This window comes from Plecotus auritus (assembly GCF_963455305.1).
Source record: "Plecotus auritus genome assembly, chromosome: 7".
NCBI classification, from domain to species: Eukaryota; Metazoa; Chordata; class Mammalia; order Chiroptera; family Vespertilionidae; genus Plecotus; species Plecotus auritus.
This window is the reverse complement of record NC_137774.1, coordinates 14,249,829-14,277,231: the sequence shown is the minus strand read 5'-3', so window position 1 is coordinate 14,277,231 and position 27,403 is coordinate 14,249,829. Positions and strand designations below refer to the sequence as shown.

General features: G+C 50.8%; 1 protein-coding gene across 3 annotated transcripts; it reads left to right on the top strand.

Moving 5' to 3' along the window:
* The first annotated feature begins 875 nt into the window (after positions 1–875).
* On the top strand, positions 876–27,215 carry MMP28 (matrix metallopeptidase 28). 3 transcript variants are annotated; one of them, XM_080680438.1, is made up of 8 exons: positions 876–1,217; positions 13,494–13,573; positions 13,804–13,991; positions 19,868–20,092; positions 22,270–22,515; positions 24,326–24,475; positions 24,776–24,943; positions 26,063–27,215. In XM_080680438.1, the coding sequence occupies exons 1-8, from the start codon at positions 1,107–1,109 to the stop codon at positions 26,455–26,457; spliced, it is 1,563 nt and encodes a 520-aa protein (XP_080536564.1). In that variant the 5' UTR covers positions 876–1,106; the 3' UTR covers positions 26,458–27,215. The 3 variants fall into 3 exon arrangements, with proteins under 3 accessions (XP_080536564.1, XP_080536565.1, XP_080536566.1); XM_080680439.1 differs by lacking the exon at positions 26,063–27,215 and adding an exon at positions 25,324–25,646 and having other exon boundaries at positions 877–1,217; XM_080680440.1 differs by lacking the exons at positions 19,868–20,092; positions 22,270–22,515; positions 24,326–24,475 and having other exon boundaries at positions 877–1,217.
* The last annotated feature ends 188 nt before the right edge of the window (positions 27,216–27,403 follow it).

The following is a 27,403-nucleotide window of genomic DNA, read 5'->3' as shown; positions in this document are numbered from 1 at the left end:
GCAGATAATGAAAACAGTTTACTTTTGCTCAGCATGAGTTTAGCTAAGGCTTCCACGTGAATCATTTCATTCCACCTTTACTACCATTGTGTGGGATCCATAAAGCCGGGCACTTTACACTCATTCTCTCTTTTAACCTTCCTGCAACTAAATCCCATTTGCTCTCATTTTACTGGTGAGGAAACTGACGCTCCAAGTACGTAGTTACATCCTTTGCGAAAAGTCACAGTGCTTGCAAGCTACCATTTATTAAATGCGTACTTAATGCCAGCACGGTGCTGAGTTACTTGCAGGCATTATTCTCTCATTAAATGCTCCCTACAATGACATGGCTCTGCCTGGTATTATTATCCCCGGTTAGTGATGAGAAAAATCGGTTCAGAGAAGGCTTGCCCAAGACCGCACAGCCAGCAGGTAGATTGAGGCAGGATTCATACTGCTAGCAAAAAAAAAGCAGATCTGGAACTCAAATTAAATACTTCTGGCCCCGGCCCAAGGCTCCTTCCTTCACTCTCCAGGTCCTTGCTCCCTGCCAGCCTGGTTGAAACAATCAATGAGCCTCAGGTAGGCCAGGCGTCCTCATACAGAAGTGATAGGTAGCTATGCCGGCCAAGAGAAGACCCTTTTACCCACCCCACCCCCCCCCCCCCCCCAGAGCGATCTGGATCTACTCGAGGTGGCGGGCGAGAGAACGAGGTCCGCAGGGCGACAACAGGCACCGGGCGAGGTCTTAGAGCCTGCGGAGGAAACTTCAGAACCGAGCGTTCCAGCAGCGGAGTGGGGTGGGTGTGGCCCGAGTGCCGGGCTCCCGCCCCTCCTCCCTCCCTTCCTCCCTTGCCTTTTAGGTCTCGGGCCCGCAACCCACTGAGCAGACACCGCCGGAGCTGTACAACCTCCGGCTCCCGGCGAAGTTTCCCCGAGGAGCGGCCCAGCGCGCAGAGCCGGGGTGCTGGCGAACCCCGGGCACCTTCCTCCTCTGTGCCAGGCGGCGCAAACCCGCAGCATCCGAAGAGCCCCAAGCACTGCTGACGGCCGGCGGGCTTCCCAGCGCCCCGCAGCCCCGCATTCCACCCGCGCTCCCGCTCCGAGGCGGGGGCGGCGGCGAGATGGCTGCGCGTGTGGGCCTCCTGCTGCGCGCCCTGCCCTTGCTGCTGTGGGGCAGCCTGGACGCCCGGCTCCCGGAGCGCGCAGGCCGGGAGCTGCGCAGGGAGGCAGAGGTAAGGGGTGTGTGCGGGGCCCTGTAGGTCCGCGTGCGGGAGAGCCGCCAGAACTTTGCATTCAGGCCACCCAGCTGTCCCCTCTGAGCTGACAATCTGCTTTATCCTCTCCCTGTCCTCCGCACCCTTCACCCTTGCACACAGAGAACCTAGGGGCAGCATTCTCCCCGTGTTGGGGCTGGGACCACAAAGGCACGCGGATCTGCAGGATGTTCCCTGACGGGGGAAGAAGGGAGAGACCAGATGGGACAGACAGGCAGGAGCTCAGAGAGAGACAGCCCCCGCCCCTCACCACCTAAGCCAGGGAGACATGGCAGTTCATTCATCCGAAGCCCCAAGCCCGCCCGAGTGTCAAACACGGTGGAGGTCCCCAGATGGGTGCGGTGGAGAGGATACCGCTCACTGTGCCGGGGCACCAGTGACAGAACCGGCTTTCCTGGGCGGGTGCTGCCACTAAGCAGCTTGTAAACTGGATGGGAGTATGACACTACTATCAGGCGTTGCTTCTGAGGAGCTTTAAGCAGTCCTACTGGAAGAGGGGGCAGGAAGGTGGCCATGAACCTTAAAACATTTCCATTTTCAGTTTCCTCCTTTGGGCTCAGCTGCTTGCTGTAGGTTGCATAAGCGAGAGCTTTTTGTGAGGTGAGAGTGGGGGTGGACTTGGGACATCTATTTTCTAGATTAAGGTGATTGTAGGAATACACCAGTGTCTTTTCTTTTTTTTCCCAAAGAAGCATTCTGTGTTTGTTTGTTTTTTTAATCACCACCCAAGGATATTTTTTCTGTTGATTATCAGAATCAAAGGGAAGGGGTGGGGCAGAGAGAGAGAGAGAGAAACATGGATGTGAAAGAGACACACATATATTGGTTGCCTCTTGCACGTATGCTAACCGGGACCAGGAATGGAACCTGCAACCCAGGTATGTGTCCTGGACTGGAATTGAACCTGAGACCCTTCGGTCCATGGGCCAACGCTCTAACCACTGAGCAACCCCATCAGGACTCTGTGTTCTTAGCTCTTCACAGAAATAGGTCTGGGGTCTCCACTATTTTAAGGCAAAGAGATGCAAATAACTTCTAAATTACCAAGCCCAGCACTCTGCCCTGAGACTTGCTCACCTAAGAGCATCTTTCCTGTTCTGAAACTGCCAGTTTAGAGCTTCTCAGTATCCTCACCCCCTTTCCTGGAAGAGGCAGGCTGCATTTAGGAAACTGGAGAGGGCCCACAGCCAGCTTCTATCGCTGCTCGGGGATATCTGGGAATAACCTTGCTTCAACAAGAAGGTCCTTTCTCAAACTCCCTCCCCCTGTCCCCTTCCAAGCACTGGTCTCTTGCTCTGTGCTCTCTGCTTATGGACATTTAAGAATCATTTTGTTCTCTGAATTTAGAATCTTACAACATCAAGTGCAAAGTCCTTGTGGCCCCAGGAGAAAGCTTCTGTCTACCAAGCCAAGTCCTGTTAAGAGTCCCCCCCCGCCTCTACCCCCACCCCCGCCGTCCAGGTCCCAGGCGATCCTTGGCAGGAGAATAGAGACAATAGCTCGGCCGACATGCCTGTGGTGGCCTCAGATGGAGAGAATTTCATCTTGGGGTGTGCTTGGGAAATGTAATATCTAACAGATTGAGTCTCTTTCAGTCTATTTAACATAATTGGGTAAAGGGGATTTTTAACTCTGAAAACAAGAAATATTTTAAAAGCATAAAAACTCTGGAAATGTGTAATGGGTGCATAGTGTCTCCATATGCCTATGCATGTACATACGTATGTGTACATATGTAAATTGGGATGTGTATGTGCATGTGTGATGTCAGTATGTCTATATGTGTTTCTGTGTATGGTCAATTGCATGGTCTTTGGTGTCAGACAGACCTGTGTGCAAACCATAGGTTTAACCTCTATGAACCTCAGTTTTCTTCTCTGTGCAATGGGGTTAATAATGCCTATTTCACAAGATTATTGTGTGGTTTTATTGAGATCCCTAGTTCCTAGAAAGTAGTTTATAAGAGGAAGTTGCTCTCAATGTTGTTGCTGTTGTTAGTATTTTTATCATTATTTTAAAGAACAGAGCTTCAGCCCTAGCTGGTTTGGCTCAGTGGATAAAGCGTCGGTCTGCAGACTGAAAGGTCCCAGGTTCGATTCTGGTCAAGGGCATGTGCCTTGGTTGTGGGCACATACCCAGTGGGGAGTGTGCAGGAGGCAGCTGATCAATGCTTCTCTCTCATCAATGTTTCTAACTCTCTATCCCTCTCCCTTTCTCTCTGTAAAAAATCAATAAAATATATTTAAAAAAAAAAAAAAAAAGAACAGAGCTTCAGATTAAAGTCCTGGCTTGGTGATTAGCTCTCCTAAAACAATGACAAAATATACAAGGAAACTGTTTTCAGCATTGGACAACAGACGGCACAGAGCTGTAATTCTGAGATGATGTTGCTTTTACTATGGCTACATTACACATTACCTCAAAACTTAGTAAAGTAAAACAACCATTTATTATGTCCATTGATACTATGGTTCAGAATTTCAAACAGCGCATCAGGGCAGCTTGTCTCTGCTGTACAGCATCTGGAGGTGAAATCATCTGAAGGCTGTTTACTCACCTACCTGGTAGTTGATGCTGGCTGTCAGCGGGGGGCCTCAGTTCTTCCCCATTCGGGCCTATCCACAGTGTCTCTCCATGCAGGCTAGTTTGGGCTCCTCAAAACATGGTGGCTGGGTCTCCAAGATAAGTGTTCTGAGAAGTAGAAAGGGGGAGAGAGAGAGAAAAGCAAAAGAAGCTGTGCCCTCCTTATGGCCTAGACTGGGAAGTTAGGTATCATCACATCTGCTGGATCAGTCACAAACCCCCCAGGTCAAGGGGAGGGAACATGGTCCCCACCATAGGCGGGAGGAGTACTGAAGTCACATTGTAAGAAGAGCATGGAAATGGGAAATGTCATGGTCATTTAGGGAAATACAACCGTTGCAGAAGGGAACGCACAAAGTAAGCCCCATGATCACTCCAGCTCTCTGCTCAAGTACAATCCCCTGACCGCAGGGCAGGGAGCTAGACCCCAGTAGAGCATAGCAGTCCTACTGAGCTCATGGACAGAGGTCAGATTGCAGAGCATAGACGGAAAGAAATAATAGAAACAGACTGCGTGATCTTAACACATTGCGGACGGATCATGAGAATTCTCGCTTCCTATTCCACAGTGTTTCACAAAGTATCCTACTTTAAAAAGATATTAGTGTGTAAGAACATGTAATAAATAACTTCAAAATGCAAAGGGTATTTAATTTTAAAGCGTGCCTTTAACATTTATGTAAAACGTTTTTTGTACTTGTTCAATAGAAACTTATCTGGCCACTGGGTAAAAAGCAATAAAACTACTGGTCCACAAGGTGTTAAGTTATTTCCTTCATTTCTCCAGGCTGCAGTTTCCTCCACTGGAAAATAAGGGAGTTAATTTCATTTAAATGGCTTAAATGACTTTTAAGATTCTCTCTAGCATTAACATTGACTTTGGGGTGTGTGTGTGTGTGTGTGTGTGTGTGTGTGTGCATGTGCATGTGCATGTGCATGGGTGTACATTTCATCTGCCTGTGTGTCCATGCCTGTGTTCCCATGTCTCTGTGTGCATCCCTGTGCCCTGTGTGCATGGCTGTATGTGTCTCCTGTGTGCACACAAAGTAATAAAATTGAGGGCTTTCTGGAGTGGGCTTTGCCTGGGAGGAGACTGACTGCTTACAAAGCTGCATTATGAACAAGGTCATTGTCGCCCACTTAGCAAAACTAGGGCTGCTCAAACACTAGTGAGTAGGAAGGGCCTCCACTGTCCAATTGCAAGACTGAGGGTTAATGAATGACATCATCATCCTGGCCCCACTCTCATTCTCAGCTGGGCCCCACTCTGTTCTTGGTTGGCACAGACTATCCCAAGGGATCTATCTACCGTGTTTTGCTCAGACCTTCCTTAGAACCACAAGGCAAGTATGTGCAGGACCTGCCTTCCACTCGGTGGTCTACACAGATCTGCACAGCCCCTCCCAGGGTGCCGTACTTCAGGAGCTGGGGAGTTTGTTTCTCCAGGGAAACATTGGAGCTTCTGTGAAGTATCCACCCCCAGATGCAGTGTCTGCTTCTCATAGCCCAGAGCCATTTATTTGACTTCGTGTGAGTCAGAAACTCAGAAGCCTGGGTGTGGAAGCCATTCCCCAGGGCTCAGCTCAGTGACTCATGGGTACAGGGTGAATAGAAGTGCAGGAGACACTCTGAAGGGTCCCAAAGAAGCAGGAGTTGGTGGGAAAGCAGTTGTCAAGCCAGCTTGGAAACCAAGAAATCTAGTAAAAACTGCATGGTGGCCCTAGCTGGTTTGGCTCAGTGGATAGAGCGTCAACCTGCAAACCGAAGGGTCCCGGGTTCGATTCTGGTCAAGGGCACGTACCTAAGTTGCAGGCTCCTCCCCATCCCAGGCCCTGGTCAGGGCCCATGCATCTTGGAGTCAAACGTTTGTCTTTGTGAAGGAACATGCTTCGGTCCTGTTAAATACCTCTGGCTGGTCAGATGACTGGTTTGGGGTGCGATGGAAGATGCGATCCCAGCCTCTATCGATAGCCAAGTCCACAGCCTGAGCAGCTCTGCCCCTGGACCTGCTTGCAGAGGAGACAGAAGGGAGCCAGTTAGAAAGAGCTTAGTTTTGCCTTTTTCTTCTTTGAGGGCTGTCTCCCCAGTGGGGAGGGAGCTTGGCTCTTGCTCCTTCACTGTTAAAGCCTCTGAGTCACTTGTTAAAATGTGCAATAAAACATCCTGGATAGGTGTCAGACTCACATACTGGTTCTGTCCCTCACTAAGACCTTTTACCAATGTACTGCACTCCTCTGAGACTTACTTTCTTTTTTTTTTTTTTTTAATATATTTTATTGATATTTTACAGAGAGGAAGGGAGAGGGATAGAGAGTTAGAAACATCGATGAGATAGAAACATCGATCAGCTGCCTCCTGCACACCTCCCACTGGGGATGTGCCCGCAACCAAGGTACGTGCCCTTGACCGGAATCGAACCTGGGACCTTTCAGTCCACAGGCCGACGGTCTATCCACTGAGCCAAACCAGTTTCGGCGAGACTTACTTTCTTCATCTTTAAAATGGGAGTAACAGCCCTGGCCAGTTGCTCGGTGGTTAGAGCATTGGCCTGTGCACCAAAGGGTGCAGGGTTTGGCCCCAGTCACGATGTGTGTAGGAGGCAACCAATTGATGTGTCTCTCTCACATTGATGTCTCCCTCTCTTTCTCTCACGCCCTTCCACCTCTCTTCCACTCTCTCTAAAAGCAATGGAAATTTTAAAAATCCTTGAGTGAGGATTAACTAAAATAAAATAAAATAAAATAAGAATAAGCCCGGCAGGTGTGGCTCAGCGGTTGAGCATAGACCCAGGAACCAGGAGGTCATGGTTTGATTCCCGGTCAAGGCACATGCGTTGATTGTGGGCTCGATCCCCAGAAGAGGGCTTGCCAGAGGCAGCCCATTGATGGTTCTCTCTCATCGTTGATGTTTATCTCTCTCTCCCTCTCCCTTTCTCTCTGAAATCAAGAAAATCAATTAAATAAATAAATATAAAATAAAATGGGAATAATAACCCCTGGCCTCTGTTCTTACAAGGTGTTTGTGAAGCTCAAAGGTGTAATCCCCTTAAAAGCTCTGAAATAGTCAAGCACTCACTGTACTCTTGATTACCAGAAAACAGCTTTATTTATAGGACGTGCAAGGCAGAACACCAACAATCATCCCTTGAATCTTGACTTGGCTAATCATGCAAAAGATGTATTAAATGATAAAACACAGTCACGTAGCGTCACTTTGAAAAGCCTAAAATCATAATGACACATGAAATGAGCTGGAATAAATCATAGGTAAAGCAACATGGTTTCTGTATGAACTTGCCATTTTGCAATTTTTAAATTTCTGGGTTCATTTTTGCTGCTGGAATTCTTTGATATGGAGGGTGTCACAGCCACTCTGTGGACTTGAGACTGGGAGCTGGCCCCTCCTAGACTTCCAGCAATAAAGCTCTGTGACTATAGAGGGGAAAATCATGTTTTGTTTTTAATATATATTTTTATTGATTTCATAAAAGAAGGGAGAGGGAGAGAGAGAGAGAAACATCAATGATGAGAATCATTGATCGGCTGCCTCCTGCATGCCTCCTACTGGGGATCGAGTCCGCAACCTAGGCATGTGCCCTTGACCGGAATCGAACCCGAGAACCTTAAGTCCACAGGCTGATGCTCTATCCACTGAGCCAAACCGGCTAGGGCGGGGAAAATAATGTTTTCAATGGGACAATTATCCCAAAGCTTTCCCAAAGCATCTTCTTACTGGATTTTCATGATGCTCCTATGAGAAACATAAGCAGTATTCTTACCCCCATTTTAGATTTTGGGGCACAGAGAGGTTAAGTAATCGTGTCATAGATCACACAGAAGCAAAGCTACAATAATAGACAGACCTGGAGTATATCTTAGCTCTAATCCAACTCTCTCACTTTGCAGAAGAGGAAACTAAGGCCCAGAAAGGTGCAGGGCTCACCCAAGGACACATATCTAGCAGCAGCCCCAGGAATAAATCTCAAGACACTCAGCCCAACCAACGTAGCCCAGTGGTTGAGCCTCGACCTATGAACCAGGAGGTCACGGTTCAATTCCTGGTCAGGGCACGTGCCTGGGTTGTGGACTAGATCCCCAGAGTGGTGTGTGCAGGAGGCAGTTGATCAATGATTCTCTCTCATCATTGATGTTTCTATCTTTCTATCTCTCTCTCCCTCTTCCTCTCTTAAATCAATACAAATATATATATATATATATATATATATATATATATATATATATATTTTTTTTTTTTTTTTTTTTTTTTAAATGAGACTGAGCCCAGGACTGTTGTCCTGTCCTGCCAGGCCAGTGACTCAGAGTTCCTGACTCAGCCCTGGATTCATTTTGCTAAACCTTATTGCTAGTCTTGCCCTGGCCAGAATAGCCCCTTCCCTCAGGCATCGGATGGGCTGGGATCCACACACCCTGTCATGACAAGTCAGGACGGATGCAGAACTAGAACCCCCAGAGCTCTGATTCCACTGAGCTTTCTGGGTTCCAGGGGGAACCATTTTTGTTTTACCCAAACATCCCAGCCACTCCCAGGGCTTTCCAGAGGTGACTCCCAGGAAAGTGGCCCCAGCCACCACCAAGAGGGTGAGGCAGGTTGGCACCAGCTGTTCAACCCAAGCAGGTGAATCACAAAGGGACACAGCCCTACGGCTTCCTCTCCACTCAGCTCCAGCCTTGGGCTCCTCAGCACAGGATGGGTGGAGAGCAGGGAAGAGAGAAAACCTGGTGTTTGAATTGCCAGGCAGAGAGGAGCGGGCCAGGTGCTACCTCCATGAAGGGGGGCAGGAGACCACGGGTGGGGCTCAGAGCGTCCCTGAGAGGACACAGGCCCCAAGGACACTGCAGCCTGGAAGGGAAATGACTCCTCCAAGGCGGTCAGTGTGGAGCTGAGATGAAAACGAGCGCTCCACCTCTCAGTGCTGCCCCTTCCCGAGGATCCCTGTGCCACGGTGTCCTCTGCCCCACACCCTGCTCTGATGCAGACAGGGACATTGCTCGCACCTTTGCAGGGGAAACTGAGGCACTGATGGGTTAGGGACAGCTCCAGGAGCAGAGGTGCCTCAACCCTGCCTCCTCCTCACCAGGGACATAGGTCTGCCCCCCTCAACAGAACTACAGAGCACTCAGCCCTGGCAGTATTCAGGAGACCCTTCCTTGTAATGAAAAACATTTTAATTAGAGGTATATCAAACATGAAATAAGTATAAGAGAGCTCTTTGTTGTTGTTGTTGTTGTTAATCCTGACCCAAGGATATTTTCCTATTGATTTTTTTTTAAGAGCGAGTAAAAGCGGACAATAAAGACAGAGAGAAACATCGATGTGAGAGAGACATCAGTTGGTTGCCTCCTGCATGTGCCCCAACCGGGGCCAGGATTGAGACCGCATCAGAGGTACAGTACCCTTGACCGGAATCTAACCTGCAACCTTTCGGTCTGCAGGCCCATGCTCTATCCACTGAGCCAAACTGTCTAGGGCTATAAGGGAGTTTTAAAGTCCTGCCAATCTCCATACTAATACTTCAGGGCTTTTATGGAAATATAAAATGTCAAATTCTTAAGATTTCTCTTTCTCATTCTTTTGGCGTCTTTTGGCTGGTGTGAGCACATGCTCACTGCTTCCCGGGAATTCAGCTATGCCTGACAACTCACAGGCTCCCAGAGACAGTCAGGAGAAAGGACTTTTCAGGACTTCCCCTCCTATGGACCCTTGAAAAATACCTCCACCCCCATCCTGCCCTCCACCCCACCTTGCCTGCCAAAGTACCAGGCACAGGCCCAGCCAGGAAACAGGAGACGCCGCTAGTCAATCTCCCCTCCCTTCTCCCGCTCTGTCCAAGGTTTCATGGTTCCAGACCTGGAGCCAACTCCCTGATAAGGGCTGGGTGGGTGTGGGGGAAGAGGCACAAGGAGTGCCAGCCTGTTGGCCTGTGACCCAGTCTCTTCCAAATCACTCACTCAGCAAAACTGCTTCTACGGAGACATTCCTTCCCTGGCTTCCCCTAAAAAGCCGCTCTCTCTCCATCGTCACCAGGGTGAAGGGGAGAGGCAAGGAAGAGAGCCAGGCACCTGGCTGGGTGAGGCGATTCTGGGATGGAGCACCTGAACTGAGAACGGAGGTGTAACCGCCTTATTCAAAGCAGTTCCCATTCTCACAGATGGGTTGCCTTCTGAGAGCCTGTTGTTAATTTTCCCTGTAAGTTAAATCAGCTAGCTAAACTGTTTATTGAGCATGAACTATAGTAGGCACGATGCTGGATGCGCACTGCTTTGTTTAATCCTTCTGAGAATCCTGTGGGGCGTTACTCTTGTTCTCACATTGTGGCTGAGGAAATGGAGGAGGCCCAGAGAGGTGACGTAATTTGTCCCTGGCCACCCAGCAGGGTCAGGGTTGGGAATAGATTCTGGATTCCAAGCCCAGTGGCTATTCCATGATGCCACACTATTTTGAGCTGTAAATAGTCTTCCAGATTAAGCCACAAAAACTCCTTTAATCCATTACGCATCCCAAAATAGTGTACTTGTGAAAAGAGAAAAGAGAAAATAGGGCTGAAATTCTAATAAATTAGTGCAGAAAAACAATAAAACAGACGGGTAGTGTTCTGTTGTCTAGAATAAGGACTCCTTATGGAAAGTGGCCTTAATGAGAAGAGGACATGGAGGTTGCTAAGGATGGATGTAATGAAATCCACAAAGAGGAGGCTGGATACTTGCAAAGGCTTAGGGCTTGGGGTCCTGGCTTAGTGTCTAGTTTCTTTCCCATTAGGTGCCTTTTTCTTGAGGCAGCAGCTATGATTGGAGTTGATCTGAGTTAAGAAATGCAGCAAAGGCCCTGGCCATCGTCCCGTACACCAAGAGGTTGCGGGTTTTATTCTGGCTCAGGGCACATTACTGGGGTGCAGGTTTGATCCCTGTCAGGGCATGTACGGAAGGCACCGATTGATGTTTCTCTCTCATGTCTCTTTCTCTCTCCCTCTCTTTCTCAAAATCAATAAACAGCCCGGCTGGTGTGGCTCAGTGGTTGAGCATTGACCTATGAACAAGGAGGTCACGGTTCAATTCCCGGTCAGGGCACATGCCTGGGTTGCGGGCTCGATCCCCAGTGGGGGGTGTGCAGGAGGCAGCCAATCAGTGATTCTCTCTCATCATTGATATTTCTATCTCTCCCCTTTCCTTCCTCTTTCAAATCAATAAAAGATTAAAAATTTTTTAAAATCAATAAACGTCCTTGGGTGAGAATTTTTTTTTAATGCAGCAAACAAAAGTGAGTAAAGAACAGGGAAGACAGAAAATGACTTCTGTATAAGTAACATAGCAAGGAGGGGTAAAGATTAAGAGACAGTGTGTGTCTGCATGAGAAGTAAGCAGCCAGGTGACATTTTAAAGAACCCATTCCTGGGGCTTCACCAGTGAGAAGGGCAAGCAGGGAGCCAAGTACAGCGATCCCCCTCAGGGTAGGACTGGTGACACGACAATGAATCACACACTTCTCTCCAGTGGCTGTCAAGAACTTGGTTGCTGAGAGAGCGGCTTCCAGGTCTGTGAGGGCGGCAGTGAGTAAAAGGCATGTGGGGGATGGGGTGTTCTCATCCAGACCCACAGCTTCCCATCATCCACGTGCTGAGATTCCAGCTTCTCCTCTGAGCTCCAGGATCACACAGCCGGCGCCAATTGACATCATCAGAGTTGATCTTAATCACACACACACACACACACACACACACACACACACACCGTTCCTCCTTCAGGCTTTCTCATACAGTAAATGGCATCATCTTCCAAGGCAAAAATGTAGGAGCCATCCTGGATTCCTCCCTTTCTTTCATTCCCCACAATTAACCCATCAGGAAGATGAAAATAAAATTCACATTTCTTCTTTTGTGTGTGTATATTTTCCCACCACTTAACATCATAATAATTTTTTAATATATTTTTATTGATTTCAAAGAGGAAGGGAGAGGGAGAGAGAGATAGAAACATCAATGTTGAGAGAGAATCATTGATTGGCTGCCTTCTGCACACCCCACACTAGGGATCAAGCCCACAACCCAGGCATGTGCCCTTGACCGGAATCGAACCTGGGACCCTTCAGTCCGCAGGCTGACGCTCTATCCACTGAGCCAAACCAGCCAGGGCAAAATTCACATTTCTTACCCCGACTGACAGTCGGCCTGCCTCTGATGTCATCACGTTTCCTGCGGCTTCACACTCACTGCCCCAGCCCCCCTTCTGTTCCATAAACACGCAACGTCCTTCCTAGCTCAGCCTTTGCATTTGCTGCTCCCTCTGCCCGGACCCCCTTTCCCACCTCGGGGCATGGCTAGTTGCTTCTCATTCTCTCCAAACGTTTTTATTGGTTTTTAGAGAGAAAAGAAGGGAGAAGGATAGAAACAACAACGAGAGAGGAACATCATCCCAAGGCTGCCTCCTGCACGCCCCCTCCTGGGATCCATCCTGTAACCTGGGCATGTGCCCTGACAGGGAATCGAACCGGTGACCTCTTGGTTCCTGGGTCAACTCTCAACTGCTGAGCCACACCAGCCAGGCATGTCTCATTCTTTAGGACTCTCACATCAAATATCAGCTCTTCAGAGGGGCCTTCCCTGACCTCCTCGTGTAAAGTTTCTAAGTTATTCTCAATCACATCATCCAGTTTCTTTTCTTTATAGCATCAAACGTTCTCCTTTATTTGCTATCTGTGCTTTTATTGTCTGTCCCATCCACAAGTGTACATATAGGCTCCTTTAAGAGTGTCTTGTTGACTCTTGCACCTGGCAAAGCACCTAGTACATTGTATGAATAATCAAACGAATGAATGAAAGGAAGTTGCAGGTTTCTAATTCAAAAAGTGCTTCTCTAGAGAGTTAAGGTTTCATGTAAACCATAGGGTTGAAGGTAAGGGCATTGTTCTTAAATATATCTGCGTTTGGGAGTAGGGTAATTGTTTAGGGAGTAGCCAGCATTAGGTAATTAATTCCCAATCCATGCTTGGCAGAGCCTGCAGGGGATCAGCTCAACTCCTGATCAATACGGAAATGTTCCTAAAGAGATGACATGTGTCAGGAGAAGAGTTGAGAAATATAGATCATGTATATTTACATAAAGTTATAATAGCTACCCTGCATGGAGCCCGTGCTAGGTGATAGGTGCTGTGGTAAGTACTTTATATTTACTGTTGTGATTCATTCACACACACACACACACACACACACACACCCTGTAAAGTAGGTACTATTTCTAAATCCACGTTATAATTGAGAAACCAGTGATTTTAGGGAAGTAGCTTGCTAACTGGGATTCAAACCCAGGCAGGCCTGACTTCAGAGCCCATAACTCTACTGTCCTCTGACAATGCCATGAGATACTCAGGGCAGGGACTGTGTGGCCAGTGTTAGAAATAAAGAAGCTAAGGTTCAAACATAATGAGTGACTTGCTCAAGACCATCCGCTAGTCATTGGTGGCCTGGGACGAAGTCCAGGTCCTGACTTTGATGCCAGGACTCTTTCTGCTGTAGCTCATAGACCCTGTTGGGACGAGGGGTGAGACCAGGCACGATGTATGTGCCATAGACACTTGGAGATCAAGGGAGGGGAAAGGATGCCACACAGTGGGAAAAGCTGATGCTGCTCTCTCCCCCAGGCATTCCTGGAGAGGTATGGATACCTCAGTGGACAGGCCGCCGAAGCTCCCTCCTCCATGCGACTCAGCAATGCCATCAGGTAGGATGGAGGGGTATGAGGGTTTGGGAGTGCTGGGTATAAGCTTAGGTCATCTCCTCCCTCCTGGGGGAAGGCTGCCCCCATGTGTGTCGAGGGGGCCATGCTCCATTGTTCCTCCCCCCCACCCCCCTACTCCCACCCGCCCCAGCCTCCTGCTGTATCCAGGGAAGCTCCCCGCTCTCACCACCCACCCTCCCTTTGTGGTCCTTTATCTCCATTCCTCCTGACAGGGAGTTCCAGTGGGTGTCCCAGCTGCCCATCAGTGGTGTGCTGGACCCTGCGACCCTCCACCAGATGACACTGCCCCGCTGTGGGGTGGCAGATACTGACAGCCAGGCAGCCTGGACTGAGAGGGTCAGCGCCCTGTTTGCTGGACGCCGGGCCAAAATGAGGCGTAAGAAACGCTTTGCAAAGCAAGGTGAGCACTGTGGCAATCTAGCTAGGATGGGATTCCCCACCATCCTGAAGCCTACGGCCAGAAAAAGGGCTCCCCCTCAGTCTGGGCTGTGTCAATCACCTCGTCCCTAGGGTGGGGGAGGGGAGCACAATGCACAAATAGGATCTGTGGGACTTGAGGACCATGTTTGTGAACAAAGACATTTACATCAGAATGATACCTATGCTGATGAATTTTCATCGTGCAAGTATTGTCCAGAGCGAACCCCATCGCGCCCACTTGATTTCTTGGCCAATTTGCTATGCAGGGCAGTTACACTGTTGCCAACACTCTTCTTTCTATTTTACTGGAGTTATTTTCATCAGAATCGGTTCTTTTTCATAAGAATTATCCAACGAAGATGCGATTCATCCATCAGCTTGATTTTGTCCATAGTACATTTTCAGCAGCGTGATTGAACTATAACTCACATACCATGCAATTCACCCATTGAAAGCATACAATCCAGTGGCTTTTAGCATATTTGCAGAATTGTGCAACCATCACACAATGTAATTGCAGAACATTTTCATCACCTCAAACAGAAACCCCATGCCCATGAGCAGGCACTTCCCATCCCCCTCCCCCAGCTCCTAGCAACCATTAATCTACTTTCTGTCTCTATGGATTTGCCTATTCTGAACATTTCATCATAACACATTTTAGGCATTACACTTCCTCCTGTTATGATTTAATTGTGGGTTCTCTTTCTTCCCTTCACTTCTTCTTCCTCCTTCTTTGGCCAAATCTAGTCTTCCAGGGTCAAAGGTTACTGATCTAAGATTTATAAAGATTTTATTCTTCTGTCAATTCTTCATTAGTAACAAGTTTTGCAGTGTGTGATTTTAACATCGTGATTGTTTCTACTAAATCTAATTTTCTCTGATCAACTTCTGCAATTTTCAAGATTCCTAACAAAATGGGGTTGTTTAGTCAGCTTTTTACCTGTAATGAATTTTACTGTGAGGCCTTCGGGCAATTGTCTCTTTGAATTTGCAGTAACTACTTTTACCGACAACATCCATTTGGAACCAGGACAGAAGGCACATAGTTTGTTTTTATTTCTTAGCTAACCCACAAGGAAATTGAGGGCATTTCCCCTCAGCTGTTGGAGAATGGCCATTTCCAGGTATTCGCCAATCCAGTTCAGCTGTGTCTACACTCCCAGCTGCCCCGGGTCTCCAGTGCTGACACTGTGTCCCGGGCAGCAGGGAAGGACGAGGCATGAGCACAGGAGGCCCTGGTAGAGCAGGAAGAGCAACGTTCCTGGAGCTCGGGCTCTGGGTTCAGCTGTGTGACCTGAGCTGGGTCACTTTGCTGTTTCCTCATCTGCGACACAGGCCCTTTTAGGTTGCAAAGGAGAGATGAGCTCTGATAACCAAGGGGCGGGGCTTGCCCTGGCCAGTGTGGCTCAGTTGGTTGGCATGTCATCCCATATATTGAAAGGGGGCAGGTTGGATTCCCTGTCAGGGCACATGCCCCAGTTTCAGGCTGGATTCCCAGTAGGGGGCCTGCAGGAGGCAGCTGATCAATGTTCCACTCCCACATTGATGTTTCTCTCTCTCTCCCTCTCCCTTCTTCTCTCTTTAAAACCAATTTTAAAGGGGGGAGGAGCATGGATTGTGAGAATACAGCGGAAAAGGGAGCAGCAACAGACACAGACACAGACTCAGCAGCAACACTTCCAGGCTAGATTCCATGGAGATTTGGGACGATGCCTCCTGGACGTTCAGGGCATGACCTGAGCACTCAGGATGCTTCCTTCCAGCAGCACCTCATCTTCTCATGCCCCAAGGGAGAATCTGATGGAGTATCTGTTGGTCACTGTCCAATTTGGAGCACCCCTTTTAGACAGAGATTTGGGCTAAGGCACCTCTCAGGCAGGCGGCTGCACCCCACCAGCCTAGCCCCATTTCCTTGTCTGACCCCTGGTCCAGACGCAGTGGCCGGGTTAGAAAGAGAATTTTCCTCTCGGTCACAACATGACTTCACTTCCTTTCCCCCCTGGGTGGGAAGATATTCCCTAGAAGGAAGTTGTAGGTTTGGCAGGCACTGAGCACTTCCTAAGCCTTAGGAAAGAAAATGTAATAGTAACAGCTAACACCTATTGAGCATTTATGATGTGCCAAGCACAGTTGTGAACAGATTAACTCATTTTCTCCCAAAACAACCCTATGAGATAGGGAGCGTTATTATCCTCACTTACCCGAGGGCAAGCTGATGGACAAAGACCTTAGGCAACTTTCCCAGGGCCAAACAGACAGAGGGTAGCCAAGCCTTCTTGTCATTGGAGGATTAAGTAAGATTCCAGATGTGGAAAACCCCAGAATACGGGTAGGTGCTTTAAAAATGAGTGGAAAGCCAAAACCGGTTTGGCTCAGTGGATAGGGCATCGGCCTGCGGACTCAAGGGTCCCAGGTTCGATTCCGGTCAAGGGCATGTACCTTGGTTGCGGGCACATCCCCAGTAGGGGGCGTGCAAGAGGCAGCTGATCGATGTTTCTCTCTCATCGATGTTTCTAACTATCCCTCCTCTCCCTTCCGCTCTGTAAAAAATCAATAAAATATATTTTTTTAAAAAATGAGTGGAAAAACCCAGAATATGGGTAGGTGCTTTAAAAATTTTATGGATTCCGAAGCCAGTGGCTTTTCAGTATGTGGGTGAACGCTGTGCTGATGGAGCTGGGCTCTAGGGTAGGATTGCCAGATAAAATGCAGGATTCCCAAGTTGAATTTCAATTTCAGATGAACACCAAATAATGGTTTTGTTTTTACAGCCTTATACTAAAATAATTACTTGTTGACCTGAAGTTCATGTTTAACCAGGCATTCTGTATTTTCATTTGCTAAATCTGGCAACCTTATTCCAAGCGCCTGCTCCCCTTTCACCTGCTGATTTTCATTGCCCCTGCCCCCTCACAGAGCTGGTGGGGTGGGGAGCACACGGGTGCAAAAGGAAGAAGGGAATGGGTAATTACTGAGCACCCAGCACGTCCCAGGCAGCTTCAGGTTGCTATTTCATTTCTACTTTGCAAATAAGGAAACTGAGGCTTGGAGGGATTCTATCATTTGTTATGTACAGTTGTAAGTAAAGGTACTGAGATTCCAGCCCTTGTTCTCTCCACAGTAGCAGTTTGCTATTGGTAGTCAGGACTCTAGCTCGGGTCCTGCCCAAGCAAGGAATCTAGCTCTCCTTCCTCCCCATCTCTTTTTCCTATTCTCTTCCCTTTTGGGTATTATTTTTTAATTTATTTTTTTTAATCCTCACCGAGGATATGTTTTTACTGGCTTTAGAGAGAGAGGAAGGGAGAGGGGGAGAGAGAGAGAGAAACTTCTATGTGAGAAAGGAACATCGATCAATTGCCTCCCGTACCCACCCCAACCAGGGATCAAACCCAAAACCTGGGTATGTGCCCTGACCAGGAATCCAACCGAAGACCTTTTGCTGTATGGGATGATGCTCCAACCAACCGATCCACACCAGTCAGGACCCCTTTTGGATTTTATTTTATTTTTTTAAAATATATTTTATTGATTTTTTACAGAGAGGAAGGGAGAGGGATAGAGAGCTAGAAACATCGATGAGAGAGAAACATTGATCAGCTGCCTCTTGCACACCTCCTACTGGAGATGTGCCCGCAACCAAGGTACGTGCCCTTGACCGGAATCGAACCCGGGACCCTTCAGTCCGCAGGCTGACGCTCTATCCACTGAGCCAAACCGGTTTTGGCCCCTTTTGGATTTTAGATCAAGGGAGTAGGGTGCAGTGCCAGGTGCTAGGGTGGCCTGGGGGTTGCCATGGAAACAAGCCAGGCATTTGGGATGGGGCCTGCAGTGGCCAGCCTGCTCCAAAGACACAAATCTGGAAGAAGACAGGGGACTGGGCTCAGGCTGCTGGCCCCGCAGTTCCTTCCTTCCGGGCAGGCACACCAACAACCTACCACCCTGCTCCCCCGCAAGGAAAACTGGTCATTTTCTCTCAATTCCTGTTCCTAGTTGTCTCCCTATTCCCTGCCCACCCCTCAGCTGCACAGAGGATTTTTATCCTTTTATCCTTCGAGCTGTCACCTTCACTGACCACCTAGAGTGAGAGAATTGCCCCCCTCCCTGTTCCCAGTCTTTGGAGTGAGGGCTACCCTAGCTCTGAGGTTGGTGTGAAAGAGCCCAATGCTAGCACCCCCCCCCTCCCCCAGTGCCCAGTGAAGGCTTACAAGGCACTAGAAGTGTTAGTGGCTGTGCTTGCTTCTGGACGCCAGGCCTCCCCTCCCTTCGAATCCTTCCCTCTTCCCTCCCTGAGGGTTGGTCACTGGCTGGGAGGGGTTGGGTGGCTGCCAGGCCAAACAGGCCCAGGAGGCAGCATTGCCTTGAATGGAGCTTGGTTCAGGGGTGGGAGAAGGGACATTCTCCTCCCCCACTTCCATGGGGGATGGGGAGAGGGAAAGGGTGCTCAACTCCTCTGCCCTCTGTGACCCTCCCTTCCATCCAGAGAATGTTAGCTCTCACAGAGCCCCTGCTCTGACCCAGAGGAGGGACATGCAGGCACATGTATAAGCCTCGAGTCTTAGCAAATGTGTCTTCTTATCCGCGTGGCATGGAAAATGTACTGAATTAGGTGTCAGGGCCTGGGCTCCTACTCAGTCTGTGACCCTGGGGGCAGTTCTTCCCCTGGTCTCAGAGCCCCCAAATAGAGGAGAGGTTGACTGAGGAGATGGCTCAACCTCCACGACTTCGCTCCTCTTGCCAGGACTTCCCTGGGACAAAGGGGCAGGAGGCCTGAACCTTCAACAGCCCCGCCCTCAAGAGGAGAGGGAGCTGTGCCCACTCACCCGGTGTCCCAGCATGGTCAAACCTGCCCTGCCCACTGTCACCCAGGCCCCAGGGATTTGGTCCACTTGGGAAACTGAGGCCCAAAAGACATGACTCTTGTGTGCTCCTGAGCCCAGAGTCCTGCCTCCAAGCAGTGAGTCTCCTGCTCAGGGTCGCAGTCTCAGTCCCTGAGCGTGCAGGGCTCAGAAATAGCTCAGGAAAACTCGGAGCGTGGGCCTTCGAAGCACCCTGGTCCTGGGCGTGTGGTGAGCTGGCGCTGGACCCAGACTAGCTGACCTGGGGCTTGGCCAGAGGCCCAGGTCTCAGCCCTCAGGGAGGAACTGCTGCGGTTCTGGGCAAAGGAATAGAAACGCTTAACTGAGTGGAGATGGAAAAATTGCTCTCGGTCAGTGACAAAACACACCCTTTGTTCTTATTTGTTTTCACCTCAGCGCTCTCCAGAGCCCCTGAGGAAGTGAGCGGGAGGGCCAGGGGTCAGGGAGGGACCTCAATAAATGGGTCTTGTGATGGCTACTCAGGGACAGGCCCCAGGCACTAGAAAGGGAGGCAGCAGGAGAGTGTGAGGGCTGGAGAGGAGGACGGGTCAGGGAGGGCAGGAGGGCTCTACCTCTCCTCCACCAGGCACAGTTGCCAGGGGCTGGGGTTTGCTGCCAGCAGGATTTTCAGGCTCAGCCCAGGCTGTGCAGGAGGAGACTCCAGACCAGAGGGTCCTCCAGGGTGGGGGTTTTCCTGGGCAGAGGCTGCATCTCCCCCATTCTATTTTGGAGGGTGATGCAGCTTGGCCAAGTTCCTAAGGGACCTCCTTAGGCCAACCCAGTAGACAGGGACTCTCCAGGACTAGGGTAGGCTGATCTGTCTGAGAGCAGGGTCTCCCCGGCCAAATGAGGGCCTTTGCAAGGCAAGGGCTATGTCTTTCCCGCCAGATCATGGGCTCCTGGGGGAAGGCCTATCTCCTATCATACGTGTTGCCCTGGGGACCAGCCCCAGGCACTGCAGCAGCCCCAGGCTCTGACGTGGCCTCTCTGGTGGCAGGCAACAAGTGGTACAAGCAACACCTCTCCTACCGCCTGGTGAACTGGCCCCAGCACCTGCCTGAGCCTGCAGTTCGGGGGGCCGTGCGTGCCGCCTTCCAGCTGTGGAGCAACGTCTCGGCGCTGGAGTTCTGGGAGGCCCCAGCCACAGGCCCTGCTGACATCCGCCTCACCTTCTACCAAGGGGACCACAATGACGGGCTGAGCAACGCCTTCGACGGCCCAGGTGCTGACAGCCTCTCTTCCACATGCAGGAGGGGGACCCTGCTAGGAGAGGCCGTCTGTGGAGGGCAATGGAGCATTCGCTCTCCCTGTGGCCTTGCCCAAGCTGCATCACCCTCCAAAGAACCCTCAGTCTCCTCATCTGTCAAATGGGAACAGTACCTGCCCGATTTTGTGCCATGTGGCTGTTGGGATGGTCAGATGAGGTTCTGCAATGCCTTGCAAACTCTAGAGCATTATCTTTTCTGGGAGAACCTTCTGAAGTCCCATCATCCATCCCCTGCCTCTAGACAAGCCTGTGTCTCTCTGTTCTCCAGACCAGAGTGGCCGAGGCCACCACTGCCCTACTCCTGCCCTCTCCCAAGCCACTGTCACAGTCACTGCCTCAGAGCAAGAGGCATTCTACCTGCTACCTGCCACAGAAGCACTTCATATGCCCACAGCCCCGACAGGTCTCCTGTTTGCCCCCAACCTGAAGGCTTCCAGCTGTACTTTACACTGCTGTCCCCCCACTCTGCCCAACACTGTCCTGCAGAGCCTGAGTGCAGGCTATCTCTGCATCTTCCCAATCCCCCCGCGCTAAGGAGTCAGGAAACCTGATCAAACTGCTTCAGCTGGGGACTTAAGCCCTGTGCGGCCTCAGAACTTGGGCCCCTACTCCCTTGCCCTCTCCTGCTTTCCAACAATCCCATTCAGAGCAAAGCCACTTCCAGGCCCTGCTGCCTGGACCAGGGTAGGGCTGGCAGAAATCTAGGCTTTTTGAGAACCCACCTATAGGACACACACATGCTTGCCTATAATTCATTTCATCCATGATATCTCCATGAGATGTTTCTATCCGTCCCCAGGTGGAGTCTGGTAGCGAAGACAGCACTAGACTGGGAGTCAGCTCTCTGATGTGGGACAGGTGCTTTACCTTGTTGAGTTTAGTCAAAAACCTCCCATCTGTCTCCCAAGATCATTGTAAGAGTTGAATGGAAAGGCTAACATTGCTCAAAACAGTTCAGAGCACATTCAAAATAGGGAGGCATGTGTTCTTCCTACGCATGGCCATCTCTCCGTGCCCCACGAGGCTCTCCTTAGCATTAGCCTCCCGACCGTTGTCAGTCCCAGCTGGGCTGGGCTCCAAGACCGCAGCACTGGCAGGACCCTCAACAGGCTTCTAGGCCAACATTTCCGCAGTGCGGTTTGCTGCCGCTGCCCCTGCCCCTGCCCCTGCAGAAAGTGACTTGTGAGGGTGGGGCCCTGGAAACTGCATGGCTGATAAGCTAAATCTGGGGCACCCTACGCGTGAGCATCTCTGGTCCAGCCCAATTCCTTCTGCCCACTCGTATTATAGCAGGGAGGCAGAGACCCACAGAGGGGCCCTGGCAGAGGGAAGGCAAGGACACAAGAATACATACACTTTTTTTTTTTCAAAGAGAGGAAGGGAGAGGGAGACAGACAGAAACATCAATGATAAGAGAGAATCACTGATTGGCTGCCTCCTGCACACCCCCTACTCGGAACCAAGCCTACAACCCATGCATATGCCCTGACTGGGAATCGAACCATGATATCCTGGTTCTCGATGCTCAATCATTGAGCCACAACAGCTGGGCAAGAATACATATACTTTTTATTAAAGAAACTATGCATACACATAAACACACCCAGTGCCCAGATCAGAAAACATTACCAACACCCCACAGGGTCCCATTGTGCTCCATTCTGGGGTAACCCTGTACGCACTCCAAGATCTTTTATAAAGGAATTCCTATATAGCATTTATTATACGCTAGGCACTAGGTATATGTAACACACACAGATACACACACCTCTTTTTAATCCTCAGAAAAACCCTGTGAGGAAGAACTTCATTATCATCACTCCTGTTTTCAGATCGGGAAGATAAGGCGCAGAGGGGTTTAAGAGACTTGCCCAGGGTCACTCCGCTAGTAAATGGAAAAAACCAGGCAGTTTGACCCCAAGCAGTATGTGCACCACTCTGTCTCCTAGCGTCTATACTCCACAGCTAGTCACGTGGTCACTGCTCCCCACGTCAGCTTCTGCCAGACGGAATTGGGAGGGAAATTATGCAGCAAAAAACAGCCACACACTCCAATGGCACGTGCGCTGGGCGGTGGGGACGCGGGGGCGTCGCGGGCGGCGGCTCCCCCTGACCCTCCGCGCCGCCTGCAGGGGGCGCCCTGGCGCACGCCTTTCTGCCTCGCCGAGGCGAAGCGCACTTCGACCAGGACGAGCACTGGTCCCTGAGCCGCCGCCGCGGGCGCAACCTGTTCGTGGTGCTGGCCCACGAGATCGGCCACACGCTCGGCCTGACCCACTCGCCCGCGCCGCGCGCGCTCATGGCGCCCTACTACAAGAGGCTGGGCCGCGACGCGCTGCTCAGCTGGGACGACGTGCTGGCCGTGCAGAGCCTGTATGGTGAGCCCCCAGCCCCGGCCTCCGGCCACTGTCCCGCCCTTGCCTGCAGCGCGTGGGCTCCTCAAATTGGATCTCCCATCCTAAGCGCAGGCATCTGGCCTCCCCCATCACCGGTCCTTCCAAATCCTTAGGCTCCTAAAATCTGAAAAACCTCAAACGATTACCCTCCACCTCACCCATGCTTGCCCTTGATCAAGCCCAACGAATTCCTGGGCACAGTCCTGCCCAACCCCCCACCTCCACAGTTGCTCTCACATCCTGCCCCATCACCCAGACCCAATCCTCAGACTCCCCTCTTCCCCACCCCATACGCCAGAGCCCTCATCCCTGCTCCCAGCTGCGCTTTCCCTCTATCCCAGTGGTTCCCAACCTTTTTTTTGGCCATGCGCCACCTAAGCATCTTTAAAATCCTGATGTCCGTCCCTCCCCATGACATATAATTCTTATTACTCAAAAAGTGAACTCCTATTCACGTGGAGGAAGCCTAAAAAGCCATTAACTTGGTCTAAACAAACTTCCAAAGAACATGGCATCCATGAAAGAGAAAAATAAAAGAATGAAAGGACAGTTGAAGTACTGAGGAAGAAAACACTAAGAAATTGTTTAAAAAAAAATAATATGAAGTGATATGAAAAAATAGCAAATAAAGTTTCAAAACATATTCTAGAGAACTGAAATGCATAAATGTCACACTGTATATTTATATACTGTATATAAGGCCCTAGAACCATAAAAAATGCAAAAAAAATTCACGGTTAATAACTCATTCTTGAATTGCCCCCCTTAAAAATCCAATCACCCCCCGAGGGGTGTGTGCCCCACGTTGGGAACCACTGCTCTGTCCCCTAACCTTCCCCCTCCATGACGCTGATGCCCACTTCTCGCCAAGCTTGGACTCAGAAAGCTCTCCCCCATAATGAACTGACCGGCGCTGCTGCCCAGTGACCTGCCTGGACCTCAGGCCCTCCTCCACGCTTGGGCTGCCTCCCTCAGAGTGCGTGGCGCGGTGGGCAGGGCCAGGAGCCCTGGGTTCAAGTCTCTGTTCCATTCCTGACTAGCAGTTGCTCTTGGGCAAAGCATTTCCCCTCTGAGAGCCTTCCGTTTCACCTTCTGAGAAAATGGATAATAATTGAGGACCTGCTTACCTTACAAGGTTGCCGTACTAGTGAGTATGAGCATGCTTTGTACCCTAAGAAACCTACACAAATGTAATCATAACAGCTGCTATTTCATGAGTGTCTACCCTGGACCAGGCACTTAACATACAAAACACACATGAGGTAAGTATCTTTTTGTGCACAGATGAGGAGAACCCGGGTAAGAGAGGTTAGGTAACTTGTCCTAGGTCACACAGCTAGGAAGTTGCAGACCAGGATTCAGGAGCTGGTGCCAAATTCTAAGTTGATTGGACTCTGCCTCCCTCTCCTAAGTGAAGTATAATGGTGTCATTATCTTCAGAGCTGTAATTAACACAGCGCGGGCCCTTGAACTCTGCCTGCATGCCATCTGCTTTGTCCAGGACTCAGAGGAGGGTACGCCCTGCACTCCTTAGTTCCAAACCCTTGGTGAGCCCCCGGTTCAATTTTGTCTCTGTCGGTGCCGCTTTCTAGACTGTGAGATAGGAGCGAGGGCTTCTGAATTTAGTGCTACGGTTAACACCCACAACCAAAGACAATTCTTAACCCTACCCCTGCTCTCCTTCCCGGCCCCTCATATCAGACCGTGATGAAAGGAACCAAGGGGGAGGTCTTGAGCCCGCAACACCCTCCTAACCACTGTGTGCTCTTTCCCTCTTCCCTCCCCCATGCAGGGAAGCCCCTGGGCGGCTCTGTGGCTACCCAGCTCCCAGGAAAGCTGTTCACTGACTTTGAGGCCTGGGACCCCCACCGATCCCAGGGAAGGCGCTCCGAAACCCAGGGCCCTAAATATTGCCACTCTTCCTTTGATGCCATCACTGTAGGTAAGATGGTTCCACCCATGCATTGCTTCCTCTTCCCTCCGCCCCACATTTCAGGGGTCTCCAGAGCTGGAGTTCAAGGGGGAGTATAAAGGATAAAATCCAGAAATTCCAAGCCACAAGGATTCTGCAAGGTAGCAAGCCCGTGCCGAGCAAAACACTGCTTTCTCCTTCCGCCCCAGCTGTGCCCGCTGCATCCTCTCTGGTCAGCTTGGGAGGCTGGGTTCTAGGAATGCCCCTTCCCTGGAAGGAAGGCAGGAGACTGGTGGTCCCTGCTCAACTCTCCCTTGTCTCTCTGGGCAGACAGGCAGCAGCGACTGTACGTTTTTCAAGGGAGCCACTTCTGGGAGGTGGGAGCTGATGGCAATGTCTCAGGGCCCCACCCGCTGCAGGAAAGGTGGGCCGGGCTGCCCCCCAACATTGAGGCTGCCGCAGTGTCATTGGAGAATGGAGACTTCTACTTCTTCAAAGGTACCAACCCTGGGGCAGATGAGAACATTGAGACCTACAGAGGAAAGAGGTCCCGCCCAAGGTCAAAAGCGGGGAGGCACCTCAATTCCAACCCCAACCTGTGGCCTGGGAAACTCTACCAGGAGATTCCTTTAGTGGTGGACTGGGGAGGCGGTGTCCAGGTTGTTCTAGAGGGAGAGGGTGGGAGAATTCCAGAGAAGACTCTAGAGCAAGTATGTCAAACTCCGCGGCCAGCAAGTTTGACATGCTTGCTCTAGGGCAGTGGTCGGCAAACTCATTAGTCAACAGAGCCAAATACCAACAGGACAACGATTGAAATTTCTTTTGAGAGCCAAATTTTTTAAACTTAAACTTCTTCTAACGCCACTTCTTCAAAATAGACTCACCCAGGCCATGGTATTTTGTGGAAGAGCCACACTCAAGGGGCCAAAGAGCCGCATGTGGCTCGCGAGCCGCAGTTTGCCGACCACGGCTCTAGGGGAAGAGAGGACCATGCCTGAGCTCTGTGATTCTGCAGAAAGTCCTGCCTTCCTCGGAATCCTCGCTGTAGGAGGTTGGGCATGTCACCTAATTCTTGGAGCTTGAATTTTTTGAATGGGGAACACAATCCCTCAGGTTTGTTGGGGAAGAAGGATGAAAAGAACATACTGTCTGAGCAGTGTGCCGTATATTACTTCAGTAAATAGTGTTCATTCATTCATTCAACAAGTATGGAGTGCCTTCGATGGCCTGGGCCCGGTTGGAGGTGTTGGGATACAGTAGTGAACAAAAGTCCCTGCCCTCCTAGAACTGTTAGGAGTAATGGCAGTGAAGACAGCCCCTGGCCTTCCCTGGAGCCCAGTCCTCACCCAGGGAGAGTGCCCCCTGCTACTCAGAGAGGGGCTAGACATGTTCCTTTAGAGCTCTCTGCCCTCTGCTGACACCTGCTGGAAGCCCAGGCCACAACCATCCCTCCCCTACTGTTCATAATCAAATATTAGTATGATCCATCTTATCACAAATACTGACCACCTTGGGCTCCAACACAAGAAGGAAGAGAGGTACAGGGGGACAGAGTTGGGGTGGAGGCCCAAAGGGTGAGAGCTGCCAGCTCACCCTGGCTCTCCCAATGCCCCACAGGGAGTCGATGCTGGAGGTTTCGGGGCCCCAAGCCAGTGTGGGGTTCTCTACAGCTGTGCCGGGCAGGAGGCCTGCCTCGCCACCCGGATGCAGCCCTCTTCTTTCCTCCTCTGAGCCGCCTCGTCCTCTTCAAGGGTGCCCGCTACTATGTGCTGGCCCCAGGGGAACTGCAGGTGGAGCCCTACTACCCCCGAGGCCTGCAGGACTGGGGTGGTGTCCCTGAAGAGGTCAGCGGTGCCCTGCCCCAGCCAGACGGCTCCGTCATATTCTTCAGGGATGACCGCTACTGGCACCTGGACCAGACCAAACTGCGGGTGACTGCCTCGGGCCGCTGGGCGGCAGAGCTGCCCTGGATGGGCTGCTGGCATGTGAATTCGGGGGGGGCCCTGTTCTGAAGGCACCGCACTTCACAGTGAACTTTGGGTGTGCTCATGGCCAACGTGCGTCCCCTGCCCCAGGGGCAGAGCCTGTCTTGGAAGCCTCTGGCCCCCCCTGCAGAAGACCCAGCAGAGAAGTTGGTCTGTTTGTTCCCTGGAGAATGTGGCATTCATTGTCTTGGCACTGTTCCCCAGGACATGGAAATGGGGCTGGGACCAATCCAAGGAGAAGCCAAAAAGGGTCCCAGACTCCACAGCCTCTTTCGCAAAGACTCTTTCTTCCCTAGGGCTTGGGGATTTTATTTTTTCTGCTAAAGGTGCAGTTCCTGTCTATGAGGCAGCATTGGGCAACCAGGCAGGATGCAAATCTCAGCAGAGAGGTTGGGACCACTTTGCAAGACTGTTGCCTTCCCCTGAGGACATGGTTTGGCTCAATTCTTGGAGAACTGTGTCATATGTAACAGAGGCCCTGCCCCCAGAAAGCCTGGATGGGTTGGGTATGAGGGTCTTCAACCTCGAGGCCCTGAGTGGGGTCAGGACCCAGAGCAGGAGGGAGACAGATGCAGTCCAGCGTTTTGTGGGAGGCTGGAATAAAGAGGTGTCCCCAGCTGGTGGGCCTGGAGGCACAAATCAGCCTTCTTTGGAATAGCTTCCAGTGAGAGCAGGTGGGCGTGGATGCTGGTGAGGTGGAGACTGTTCTTTCTTCTGACCAAGCCAGGACCAGCAGGCTGTGTGAGTGTGTGTGAGTGTGAGTGTGTGTGTGAGTGTGTGTGTGTGTGTGTGTGTGTGTGTGTGTGTGATGGGAAGAGGGAGCCTACCTCTCCTCAAAAAGCTAAATGTCCTCGCTCCCTCTCCTCACCACTCAAGCCAGATGGAGAACCCCGTGTGGCAGGGGGAGCACAGGGGCTCTCTGGGGGGCCTCACTGCTGCCGGTGGGCGCAGGCTCTGCAGGCTCTGCAGGCTG